The 12,846-nt window shown below is 40.6% G+C and overlaps 2 protein-coding genes across 4 annotated transcripts in view; one reads left to right on the top strand and one right to left on the bottom strand.

The window, feature by feature from the left end:
* Window positions 1-1,800: 1,800 nt before the first annotated feature.
* Window positions 1,801-12,798, bottom strand: rbm41 (RNA binding motif protein 41). 2 transcript variants are annotated; one of them, XM_026182702.1, is made up of 7 exons: window positions 12,254-12,797; window positions 7,809-7,925; window positions 6,329-6,530; window positions 5,686-5,890; window positions 3,778-4,295; window positions 3,079-3,226; window positions 1,801-2,062 (listed from the first exon to the last, which is right to left on the bottom strand). In XM_026182702.1, the coding sequence occupies exons 1-7, from the start codon at window positions 12,259-12,261 to the stop codon at window positions 1,923-1,925; spliced, it is 1,338 nt and encodes a 445-aa protein (XP_026038487.1). In that variant the 5' UTR covers window positions 12,262-12,797; the 3' UTR covers window positions 1,801-1,922. The 2 variants fall into 2 exon arrangements, 1 of the variants encoding a protein (XP_026038487.1); XR_003273664.1 differs by lacking the exon at window positions 1,801-2,062 and having other exon boundaries at window positions 3,160-3,226; window positions 3,328-4,295; window positions 12,254-12,798.
* klf8 (Kruppel like factor 8) overlaps window positions 11,172-12,846 on the top strand; it is an 89,088-nt gene continuing 87,413 nt past the window's right edge. The window contains exon 1 of one of the 2 annotated variants that reach the window (XM_026182704.1): window positions 11,172-11,627. The gene's annotated coding sequence lies outside the window, so the exon portion shown is untranslated. Of the gene's footprint in view, window positions 11,628-11,859; window positions 12,114-12,846 lie in introns of those variants that run through there. The other variant, XM_026182703.1, reaches the window with a different exon arrangement.

Genomic DNA, 12,846 nt, shown 5'->3' on the forward strand with positions numbered 1-12,846 from the left:
ACAGGTGTACACACGGGTGATCACACCCACAAACTACACCCTTTTTGGCTCCTACCTCAAAGCACACTGTGTTCTGTTGATCTTATGTGCTGCACAATAATGTTTAATATTTAGTATTTACTGTCATATTCCCATATATCATTGTGATGCTGGTTATTCTATTACTCTTGTTCTCTTCTGCTTGTTTTCTTTTTTCTTTCTCAGCAGGTGATCCAGGTGATCGATATATGCATTTTTTTTCTTTTTTTTTTCTTTTTTTCTGCCCGTTCTGTTGGTTTTTGTTTTTTGCCCTTCTCCCCCATCCCTCTTCTCAGCTGTTTCTCTTTCCCTCTTTCTTTCTCCCCTTCTTTCCCCCAGTCAAGTCTGTCCCGTATTCAGTAAGTGAAAATAAAATAAACAATAAAAGGTGAATCAAATGGACCATTACGGCAAGGCTGGGATGGTCAGTTTGGTAAAGTAAATCCGTTGGGCATCTTTCTTTGCCTTTAGACAACAATTCTGATGGCAAAAGAGCCAAACGGGACAGGCCAAAAAAAAAAAAAAAAAAAGGAATTACTCAACAGTGCTCTACAGTAACCAAATAAATATACTGAAGATACCAGCTGACCGACCAATACAGCATGAGAAAGAACATAATCATAATGTGTCGGTTTACTAAGAGAAACAAAAAAAGGATTGATTGGGTTCATTCAGCTACCAAAAGTGAATCTTATATTTGTAATGTGACATAAATCATCAGGTTAACTGGAGTTTAATATGAAGTACCCCTCCACATAATGTACTTTCTGTTGTTTATATTTTATTGTACTTATATGAAATTAAAATATCATTGAATTCAAACTATTAGAACTTACAGTAATTTGGTCTTAAAAAGTGAAATGTTTTACTCCATAGGAGTGCCTGCAAACTTACTTTTGGCTTAACAGCAAAGGAAGTGCAGCTTAGAGCTGCTGCACACTAACAAGATGAGAACAAGAACAAAAAAAAATGTTTAGTTTAAATTAGTTTCCTTTTTTATTATCTGTCAGGGGAATGCTTTTAGATGTTCAGAAGAGTGCAAAAAAGTGTCCAATATAGCACCCCAAAGTAAACATACCACATGCTGGCTGTGACAGAGAGTAAAACTATTGTTTCCTGCTTATTTCTTTTATTTTTGTTAGTTTCATAAAATAATTTCTAAAGTCTAGCTTTTACTTTTATTTAAGTTAACAAAAAATGTTTTTTTTTCAACCTTGATTTTAGTTTTTAGTCTCTCAAAAAGCTGCTACTTCATATCCAGTCAACTTCTCTTAACCTTAATGACCGAATGGCTCCATCTAGTGCCCACATATGGAATAGCAGTAAACTCACACCTAAACCACTAATGAAACCTTCACAGAAGCCCTGCGTGTTAAACTGCAGTGGAAAATAAAGCAGCTGTAAGAAAATGTATATAAGCTGAAAACTGTGGATTGTGTGCATCGACTAGGACTGCTTGCTCAGTTAGTTTCACAACAAAAAAAGACATTTCAAAAAAATCTTGCTACAAGTCATAAAATAATTATTGCTTTAAATAATCTAGAAAGAGAACATTTGATAAACTCTAAAGTAGATACAGTAATGATGTGAAATGATGAAGGGCGTTTTTATATATGAAACAAGTTCATGTGAAGTCTCTTCGTGTGACATGAATCAGATGCTTGAGCTGACTCGAAAAACAAAAAGCTTTTCCCGAGAAACAGATTTGTGTTACTGGATGCTTTAAGATTCTGGATCATTTAAATATGTTAATTATCAAAATAAATGACACACAGGCGCTGCTGATAATAATAATAAGCCAACGAATCCAACTTTATATCCACAAAAAATAAGTACACTGTGACATTAGTTTCAGCCATTCACAACAGTCTAATTTACATAAAAAACATTTTTCTTCTGTTTATTTATTTCTTCTCCTCCTGCCCTTCCTTCTCCTTCTGTTTCTCCTCTTCCTGTCGTTCACGGCCAAATTCGACCACCAAAGGTTTCCCAAGCAACCGGTATCTGTGGACTAACTGCAAGGCATTCTGGGCCGTTTCAGCATCTGCCAAAGAAAAAGAAACATGCCAAGTAACACCCCAAGGAAAGAACCAAAAAACTAAATAAGGAAAATAACAACTCCCACTCTCTGGATTTCCGGTTTCATGAGGGGAGAGTCTGGAATGAAAGGACCCCCGTGGAGCTGCAGAACAAATGTAATGTATGTGTTTTGAATCTCTGTAAGATTTTCTTGTGGCCAATTTTCATCAATTTATCATGTTTTTGTTTTTTCTAGACAGAATGTGCATGGATTGATGTTGATTGTAGTAAAAGACTTTTCTGTTAAGCCTAGGCACGCCATAGCACCACGAGCTGCTTTCGTGGCTTCCGCCATTTTGATTTCAGGCATGAAGCCACCAGTAGCAGCAGAGAATTTGGAGCAGGAGCCTCCTGATACCAATCCCCTTCAACCACTACACAACCACCTGCTCTTTTACACACAGGGAGGTTTCTGTTGTGGTTTAACTACGCCTCGAACGCCTAGTTACTGTTTGTGCCAGGTGCCATCCATAGTGAGAATAAAAGAGGTTTCTTTAGTAAGCATAAGGGGAGGCCCAACAAACAATAACACGCTCTAACGCCTCACAGACAAAGCAGCCATGCCCCTAACTCTAATATCCAGGTGGACGAGTCATAAAAAACCCCCATTCCCCTTCAGTGGAGTGGAGAAAGTCCATCCATAGGCTGTAAGCATACTTGTTAACATGCTGTTTAACATGCCCCTCTTTCAGCCATTGAGGTGGTCCCATCAACAAATTGGATTTTTTGGTAAAAACCAGCTGGACCAATCATGCTTTAGCAGAATGTCAGCATTTTGGGCGCAGACTCATTTGCGATGCTACACTTGCAAAAACTGAAACAACATGTAGTTTTTTTTGTGTAGAAACTAGTGTAAAGAATTACTTTAGCTGTCCCGTTCATTGAGTACTATCTCCTTGAACGCCCCCTGCTGCACACCTAGCTGTATTGCAGATAATTTTGCCCTCAGACCACCCGACTCTCACCTCTTATCTTTCTCACCTGGCAGAGTGATGAAAGCCTGACCCTTCATCCTCCCAGTCAGCACCCGGTAAAGCACCGGGGGCCTGTCCATCCTCTCAAATCTGGAGAACAGCGCCACCAGCTGGGCCACTGACGCCTGTGGGCTCAGGTTCTTCACACACAGGACCTACACAAAGAGAGAGAAAGCACAGTGAAGCTGGTCATGTTCTGTAGCGCCCATCTCTTGACTGTCGCACTGTGTCGTGTTGAAAGTATATCTGATGATACCAGGATGTGGCCCTCTGTTTCCAGCTGCAGCTTGGATGTGCTCGCAGGAAACTATAATTACAGTATACAACAATTATCATCAAGCTCAATTTACAAGTGAGTGCCTCTCAACCTGCACATCTTAAAGGTTGTTAATTGCTGTGAGATGATTTGTTCCATTTTAATGTGTCATTTTAGCAGCGCTACTGTGCAGCCAACATACAGCTTCACTGTGCCTTTAATGTTATCCTTATGGGGAACAGGGAATAAATACACCACACGCAGAGGTGGATGTGCACACTTTCAGATGATGTAATGCCTTTATGTTAGATAGAAACAACAATCTGGGAAGTGCTGAGAGCAGAAACTGTGGAAATAATCATTTGGTGCCACAGCTGCCCTAAAGATAAAGGAACTGATCTTTCAGGATCATCGTGAAAGTGTGAAGTTTACAAAGGTAGCTGCTGAGACCTTGGAGGGTTTCCCCGGCTGGTAGTTTCGGAACCTTGGAATGCTCCGGATCCCTTCTTCTGATTCCCGGTTCTTTAGGATTTCTTCATCTGTAATTGTCACAATCTCCCCCGTCACAGTCAGTGGTCTGCTTGGCCCCACCTTTGCTGTTCCGCACAAGCTGCTGATTGGCTGGCTTATATTAATCTGTCTCGGAGGAGCCAGTCGCAGATGCTCTGGTTTGTTTTCAACATGCTGCTGATTTGAGGTGTCTGAAACTGAGTCTGTCTGGACGGATGAGCGACTGTTTCCAGCCTGCAGGTCTGACGGACTGTCAGAAGCGTCTCTCGATTGATTTCTGTCTGTCTGTTGGTTTTGTGATTGGTCAGATTCAGCTGTGTGTGGCGCTCCTGTCGGTTCTCCCTCAGATTTGTGTTGTGAAGCTTGTTTCACCTCCTGCTCCCTGAGAACTTCTCTATAGATAGAGTCCAGTGGGTCAGAGGATGACGCCCCCTGTTGGTTCTCCTTCTTATCTTCATCTGTGATGGAAACAACACAGGTTACACTTTCCTGACATGACACAATTATGACAGATGACTGCAGATTTCTTTTACATTTTGAAATACCATACCGTACTACGGTAAAAACAAGTACAATTATTGTCTCATGCTGGGTCAAAGGACGGGGAAGATAAATGTGTTTCAAAATGGACAACTTAGGTAACTGTCCCCTCTGAACTCCTGCTTAGACTTCTGTATATGTAGGAGCAACGGGTCATATGACCTGAGAGCTTGGACAGGAGTGTAGAGGTAAAGCAGCTCAGAAAAGACCATTTAAGGATTTAAAGACAAATACGAGAACTCTGAAACTGACTCTAAAGAGCACAGACAACCAATGGTGTGAGGCCAGAACAGGTGCTATGTACCTTTATTTACATGTAAAGCAAAAGGCACGATGCAGCTTTTTTAACTAAGCGAAGACATAAGAGGGAAGACTGGCTTTGTCCAAAGTAATCCAGTCGAGATCTCAAATGGTTACTGTCTCCAAATGCTGCCTAGAATGGATAGGTTTTATCTTTGCCAAGCTCCTTACCTCAAAAAAGCCAGACTTCATGTCATCAAGACCTACAAGATGTATTTTAATTGAAAAGCCATCCTTCCACTTTAACAGGACATAGATCTGAGTATCATTAGCATAGCAGTGAAAATAGATCCCATGCTTTCTAAGAATGAATCCAAAAAGAAGAAGTGCAAAAAGCAGTGGCCCTAAAATTGAGCCTTGTGGGACCCCATATGGCAGAGCAGGAATCAGAGCCAGCAAGGCTGATAATGCTCATCTATTTTTCTCTGCTAAGAGTACACAGTTGTAAGTCAGTAGCGGTTAATTTTGATGGTTACTTCAAACTTTCTTCTCCTGAATGGCTGCCCCTTGAACAGCATGTGGGCGGGGCTTGCGTGCTTCAAATGTTTAGATTGGGGATATCCGCTTTTTTTTTTTTTTTTTTACATGATATAGCCCTAATAGTAGAAAAAACTGCCTGAAGTGACGTCTTTAGAGCCGCCTGAAGTTTCAGCTTGTACAAACAATGACCTCATTGCTGTAAAAGTATATTTATGGCTCAAAATAAGGAAGGGTTCACTTTTTAAATATAATTTAATAATTTTCAAAGTGAAAGCAGCTGTTGCCTCTCAGATGAGAGGTCAACACTGGAGCTTCCTTACTATCAGTTCCACAAAGAAACCACAACTAGTCACTTCTAAAACAGAACTGAAGCTGTGTTAAAGGTATCATGTATGGCCCATAAAGTCAAAATCATACAATCCCTATTCCGGCAACTCTTTCAAACTGCTGTAATGCTCTCGATCAAGACTCTAAAGTGTAATATTTGAGTTTTGACCTGTGACTTCTTTTTCACCAACAACTCTGTACCTCGATGATAGAGCGCTGTGAGGAAACCCAGGCGGTCATTCCCATGAAACAGGGCTTGTTCAATCTCCATCTCCCGGCGTGACAGCGGCCGGCTGGACGCAAAGCGTTGTGGGCGGGACAGAAGCTCCATCCGGGCGGCGATTTTGTCTTTAATTGCCTGCAGGCGCTCTTCCTTTGCACCTGGAGCTGCACACACACCGTGGGACTGTGTGGGAAGAAAGGCATTCATGTAAAGGACATGTGCATTAGCCTTGCTTGAGTGTTTTTCTCTAAAAATAATCCCTCAAAACTTTCGAGAAACTCTTACATTGATGCAATAAAAAAAAATTGTGCATACTCTGAGATGAAATTGGTGAAAAGATCCCCACAAATTCATAAGGAAAAACCTCAAAGTCTCTGAGATTTAAGTTACGCATTAACCAGTGAAAACTTAAATACATGATCATGTTGGAGAAACTCTACTATCTCGTTTACCCAGGTTTCCCAAAAAAAAAAGGTTTTGGACACTTTTTCCGAAAAGTCTTTGACACAGTTGTATAATGGACTCACAACATGTTTTGTGGTGTGGAAACACTCCACACCACAAAACAAACCCAGCCTCTGCTGTTTGGAGCCGCCTCTCTGTCCTCCGGGGATGTTTTACCTTCTCTGCTGTCTCTGGTGCATCTCTGCTCTGCCACAGCTGGATCTCGGTGTCATTCAGGCCCAGCTCCCGCAGGCTGGCCAGTTCCTTCTCCCCATCCTGCAGGGCCTGGAACTGGGAAAGGCTCTTCACTCCTGCTGCCTGCTCCCCAAACGGCCGATAAAGCGCCGCTGGGGCGAAGCACTGCCTCTTGGCTACACATCTGTTAGACAAAAATGATTTCAGAACGAGATCAAAACTAAGCTCTGGAAAAGCAGCTGTAGCCTTATCTGAGACTCTGGTTTAAAGGTCACATGGCGGCTTCAGATGTTTTAGAAAGAGAAAAGACTGTGTGTGTTTCTGTAGCCCCGAGGGCTGTGCTGCTCTGTGGGACAGTGAGGATAACATGACACAGCATCTGACGCTTTTGTTCGAAGCACCTCACAGTAAGAAGAGTGTGGGATTTTTCTTTTATAAAGCACAGAGCGTTCAGTACAATTGAAACGGCATGGCTTTGTCCTCCCACTGAGTAACACAAAAACAGGTCTGATTCTCTCGCTTTAATGTTTATATATTATAACTGTGTGACACGAATTTTATCCAGCGAGAGGTAAACCACAAGCTCGCCAAAACTAAATATATATCAAGCAGATCTGACTTCAGTTTGACCAATAAATGATATCAGTATTAGATTTAAAACTGAGCTGAATTAAAAGACAATTTATGGATTTTATGTCAATATTGACAGGGTTCACAGGTGATCAGGGTCCTTCAGCTGTTCCACACCCTTACTTTAAAATAGAATATCTTTAATTCATTGTAACATTTAACACATACAAAGAAACTGAGTGCAATTCCAACATTGCAAAGGTTGAAAAGTGGGGAACACATATACAAAGCACTAAACTACTGCATTTAAACTTCTTGCCATTTAAATCAAGAGGTGATCAAACTTTTCAAGTTGTATCTCCTAAATTTTGAAACAGACTTCCACAGCTCATCAGGTCTACTGAATCTTAGGTTTGAAAGGGTGAAAGATTATTTTTGGCTCTTGTTCTTCTAACGTGTGTATGCAGGAATGAATATCTGATCATGTGTTTGAAAGTCTGAATATGTATATTTATCTTATGCATTTATTATTATTATTATTATTATTGTTATTGTTATTGTATTTATCTTTATTTTTTTTAATTTTTGGAGGGTACCTTTCAGTGAGTGCATAGTGTCTGTTTTTGCAGAATATATTGCTATACAGCATTTGTGTAGATGCTAATGCACTGCAGGAGGTCACAGTGTGGTAGATGTAGATGAGGTGTCATATCTACTACTTGTCCTCAGTTCACTTAATAACTGCAGAACTGAAAGAAAATCTACATGACATTAGGGACAAACATTGAAGTTTGTGTACATGATGTGATATTTCACCATACTGGACTCTAAATTTTGCACTGTGCCTCAACGTTATGCAGACATCATGTATAATGCTTTCTCCTGTTCTGACCGTTCAATGTCGACGTCAGTGTGGAGCTGCTGCAGCAAGAGGCCATGCAGCTGCCGCTGGCCCTCGGTCTCCTGCTCTTCCAGCAGCGGGCCATCCTCACAGGGTCGCCGGGTCACTCTGACAAATTTAACACAGACACACAGCAGTTCAGAGACTCACTGGATGCTGATATAAAAGAGATATACCTTTTAAAACTGGCTAAAAAGGCCACAACTAAGTTCACAAGACTGAATCAAGTTGGAGGTGTCAACTAGTACGGCTTTCTAGAAAAAGTGCCTGAAATCACTAAACCACATCTGATGCAAACAACAGTAATAACATCTGTATTTATTTTAGCTTCCCGGAATTCTCAAAATAAAATTAACAACATTGTGAAAAATGACCTCAGATCACCTGCTTACAACTGGTGCTGGGCCATTGTTGACAGTAATACCGGTATAATGTTGGGCAACGATAAGAAAATGAAATATCGCGATAGAATATGGGTAAAACGCACATGCGCAGTGCCTTTGTTTTCATACACACATGGCGGAAAAAGCATGGCGGCGACGGAGAATGAGGAGGGCGAAAGCGGATTGTTAAATGAAACGGATGAACCAGAATTGGTTTGTAAAAATGCAAAAACTTCAGTGGTGTGGAACTGGTTTGGCTTTCGTCCGTCAGACACACAACAAAGCACTATCTTTGGTAGAGCATGCTAGCGGGCCGTCGTTATTACCGTGTTTTTTGGAAAATACGGCACACTTAAAATCGATCCTTTGATTTTTCTGAAAATCGACAGTGCCCCTTATAATATAATATAAATATAAATTTGTCTAGTGTCAATTATATCGTCAGTTATATCGTTATCACAAATTTTCAAATGTATGTCGTGATAAATATTTTTGGTCATATCGCCCTGCTCTACTTACAACTGCTAAGAGATGAAAACCCCACAGGACTGAAGGAAGATACAAACACAGAGAATCAGAGAAAGTCCTCACATTAGCGATAATGGGTATTTTTGCTAGAAAAATGATCTAAATGATCTAATATGAGCAATTATACCAGGCCATTGCAGATTTGTGAATTCAATAAACATGGCTGTATTATATGGACATTAGAGACTGTTGATGCTAATTTGTATTTTTTTATTAAATTGAGAATCTGGCCGACAGCAGACGCATATATGTTTTTTTGTCATTGTGTTTTTGAAAAATCCCTACCTCTATTACCAATAAATACCTGCTTTTTTCAGCAAATCATTAAACAATTTACTTGGTAAATTATTGTAAAGTAAATACTGTCTTGGAGTGCCTATCCCTACATTATAAATGCTTTTATCAAGTGCCAGAATTAGTTTGGAATTATAAATCTTCACAAAACACAGAATATTACGCAAGCTTGCAGTAGGTTTTTGCAATATGCACTGATATATGTATGTAGATGCCCTGCAGGAGGTCACACTGTCATATCTACTGCTTGTCCCAGACTCTGGGGTTGTCTGCAGCACTGAAGGACTGTGGGACTTGCTTTAAGGTTAAAGAAATAATCTTACAATTTTGAATGAAAAAGTACTGTTTTGCTTTGAGTAAAAGTGCCAGTTCAATTCTCTGGCATATCATCTTCTTGATTTTTTAGCTAGGAGACAAACATGGGCACACATATTCCTTACCATCGATGCTCATTTGAGCACTGGTGCATCATTATTAGATTTCATTCTATAAAATTTGTTTTAAAGATGTAGTACTGGATTATTGGATAACACATAAGACTCTTTTCTCAAAAAAACATCTTCAAGAAGTTTCAGGCAAAAATTATGACTTAAATATAGACTGGAGATAGCTTGCATCAGCCACATGCAATTTATGTTGCAAACATGACATCACCCATTGGTTAGTGAAGTCTCGTTCAGAAGCCTTGAGGTGCGTGTTTTTGCTGTCGACGTCTTGGTGTTTTGAGACCACGCGTGAGGATTAAGGGCGCGTTTGGAAAAACTGCATCCTCACTAAATTACGAACACATACTGGACATTCATCCTTTCTGACTCTTAGAAAGACCAAAATTCACAAAAAGATCTTATTATTCTATTAAACATTGATCAAAACTAGTGACTCAGCCAATCATCAGGTCATCAGGAAAGTGTTCACTGAGGTCAAAGAGAATGAGAGCACAAGCCAGTTTTCTCTTAACTTCTACAGGACTGGAAGTCTTTTGTTCTGTTGCGCATTAAACAGAATAAAGGTTTAAGGCACGTCTGAGTTGACTTCACTGTGTCTATCATTTATAATGTCTATTTCACCCAAAACTAAGCGTCCTTAGCCAGGTAGCCTAAAACACCCACTACAGCCAACAGTTTGTCAAACAGCTCTGCCTACTTCCCACAAATGCCTTATCTCTAGATGCCAGAATCTCAACAACACCTGGGTGTATGTCTCATTCCTCTAAGTCATGGGAGTCTAAGGAGCCTGGAAAGAAAGCGACTGGACTTCTTTACGTTTTGGGAAGATGTCTACTTCAGTTCCACAACTTACGATGTAGTCTTGAGATTCCTTCCCAGGCATCTCAACCCCCACTCACATGTTGCGTCTGGTGACCTCAATAAGTGACATAATAGGGTGAGGCAAAGTTTTACAGTGGTATCACCTTGGCTCATGTGATGAGGCACACGATTAATAGTGGGTCAACAACCCTCTTGACGGACAACCCTCTCTAGGATTCATATACCTGGGACTCTCCACGGTTTGAAGAAGCCTCTTGTATTAGAGGTGAAACGTTTTCACAAAACTTAAAGAAGTCCAGCCATTCTCTTTACAACCTCCTTAGACAACAGCTGGATGTGAAGAAACATCAAAGTCTACTTGTACAGTGACCTTTTGACATCTAATAAACGTATAGACTTACATACGCGTTAGCTTGGATGTTGCACCCGGTGAACATGGATTTATACATGTTTATTTAAATGGAAACTATGGTGTTTGTGTTTTTCCACTCTCTTCTGCATCTCCTGCACACATTTAAATGATCTGACATACTGCTGCTCCTGTTACCTCTCCTTACTGTATTTTCGATCCACCATAAAGCAGATCCTGTATTAAGTAAGAAAGGCCAGAAAAAATTTCAGGCTTTAGTTTTTGAGATATTCACGCTCAAATGCAAAAGTGCAAAAAGAAGTGGATGGATAGGCCTCTTTAAAAATAAATATCTATGAAGGTATTTAATACTGAAGCTAAAATTTCACAGAACTCAACATATATGTCAAATTAATTGGAGCTGGTCGAGCAGAAAATGATCTAAAAATCTGATGATTTGAGACGGAACGACCCTGATGTAACACAAATCTGCTACTTGTGAACATCTCTATGTCTATCACATTACCTGAAGAATACACGCACACACGTTCAGGGTAAGGTAATGTGAATGGGAAAAGAACCAGAAGGTAGGTTTTTGGACTATTTGAACACTTTCACCACAGCCTCCATCTCATCTATTAATCCTATTCCTCCTCCGTCACGTCGGCCCTCTGCATGTCCTCCTTCACTACATCCATAAATCCTTTCTGCAGTCATCTTATTTTCCCCCTGCCAGGAAGCTCCATCTTCATCATCCTTTGTCCATTATATCCACTATCCCTCCTTTGCTCACGTCCAGACTATGCCATGTCTCCAAGCTGCTCAACCTGACCTGTCTCTGTGACACACGCATTCCTAATCCTGTCCGTCCTGGTTACTCCTCATTGGGTAGCCCTCCTGACACACCCACCAAACGACAGAAAACAGACCTCGGAGCAGTTGCACACCTTTTTCCCCGCACTGTTGTACAGCGTGATTTCAGCCCCAGGTAAATTAGCCCACGTTAACTAGTAAACTCTGTAGGGCATGCTTCTCCAGTGCAAAGAATTCTGCTTATTTTTATTTAGATATTTAGCAGTTTTTGAATTTAGAAGGTACATAATCATACTTTATTTGTGCTTTTGTTCACGGTGCATTTGTATGAATACAACATGAGTGGTTGCTCTGAAAAAGCCCAATGCTATCCCACCTACAGAGGAAGCCAAAATACAACCTCACCTTGCTTTTGGTGTGCAGGAGATGACGCTAACGTATTTCTGTTATTTTTTAAAAAGATTTTTTAACATTATCCAGATCGAAGGTAACGGAAGACTCTCCCACGAGACGGGAGACGGTCCGTGCTTAACAGTAATCTACAGAAGTGCTGAATAAACATGTAAAAGTAGTTTGTAAAGCTGCTAGCCTGACAGATGAGCTAACGCTACATGAGTTTAGCTGCTATCTCCATGACAACATCCTGAGGTAGACGTAAAAGGTACGTAACGGATTTACATTGTTATTTTTTTTCCTTACAGCGTCGTTGACCGGGGTCTAAAACCCAACGTGTTTGATTCAAGTGGCACAAATGTTTGAAATGAGTAATATACAACAAGGATAACTGAAAGTTTTGTTTACCTCCTCATGTTTCCTGGCAGAATTGTCAGTTCCGGTGTGGAATCATGGGAAATGTAGTCCAACAGAAACTAAACTGTTAGCACCGTTTTAATGTTTACAGTTGTGGGAATTAATAAAGACAGCGTATCGCACCTATGTGTGATATTAACCTAACCCCAAATTATGGGTATTTGCGGAGAACCCCCCCCCAGCAAGAACATTTTTAATGCAAAACCGGGATTACTAAAAAGCCTGAGGTTCTTAGACTGCACATTACACACTGCACATCTCCTCTGCATTATTTGGCTCCGTTTTGCGCTCAATATGCAAATCCTCATCAGTCTTGACATGCAGACTACATTTTTTCCTTTGTGCAAAATCCCTACTGAAGAAAAAGAAAAGAAAAACATAATAACGCCCTCGCACTTGCCACACCCCTCTCTAATACCGAGGGTGTGGTTATGACTACATCTTTCACCCGAACTGGCTGTGCCTCTCCTCCTTCCATCTTGGCTGTGCACGGTGTCACATTTATCAAACCGAATGCTGCAAAGCCTCGATACATTTCCTAACGCCCCCACCCTCCCCGCCCAGCTTAAGTGTCCTCAATTAGC

The sequence above is a fragment of the Astatotilapia calliptera genome, chromosome 10 (genome assembly GCF_900246225.1).
Source record: "Astatotilapia calliptera chromosome 10, fAstCal1.2, whole genome shotgun sequence".
Lineage (NCBI taxonomy): Eukaryota > Metazoa > Chordata > Actinopteri > Cichliformes > Cichlidae > Astatotilapia > Astatotilapia calliptera.

Excerpts from the sequence above, each read along its gene's own strand:
- rbm41 (XM_026182702.1), bottom strand. Across the intron at positions 5,891-6,328 it reads CACCAGAGACAGCAGAGAAG|TCCCACGGTGTGTGTGCAGC; the intron begins GTAAAACATCCC and ends CTTCCCACACAG. Across the intron at positions 3,227-3,777 it reads AGCCGGGGAAACCCTCCAAG|GTCCTGTGTGTGAAGAACCT; the intron begins GTCTCAGCAGCT and ends CTCTTTGTGTAG.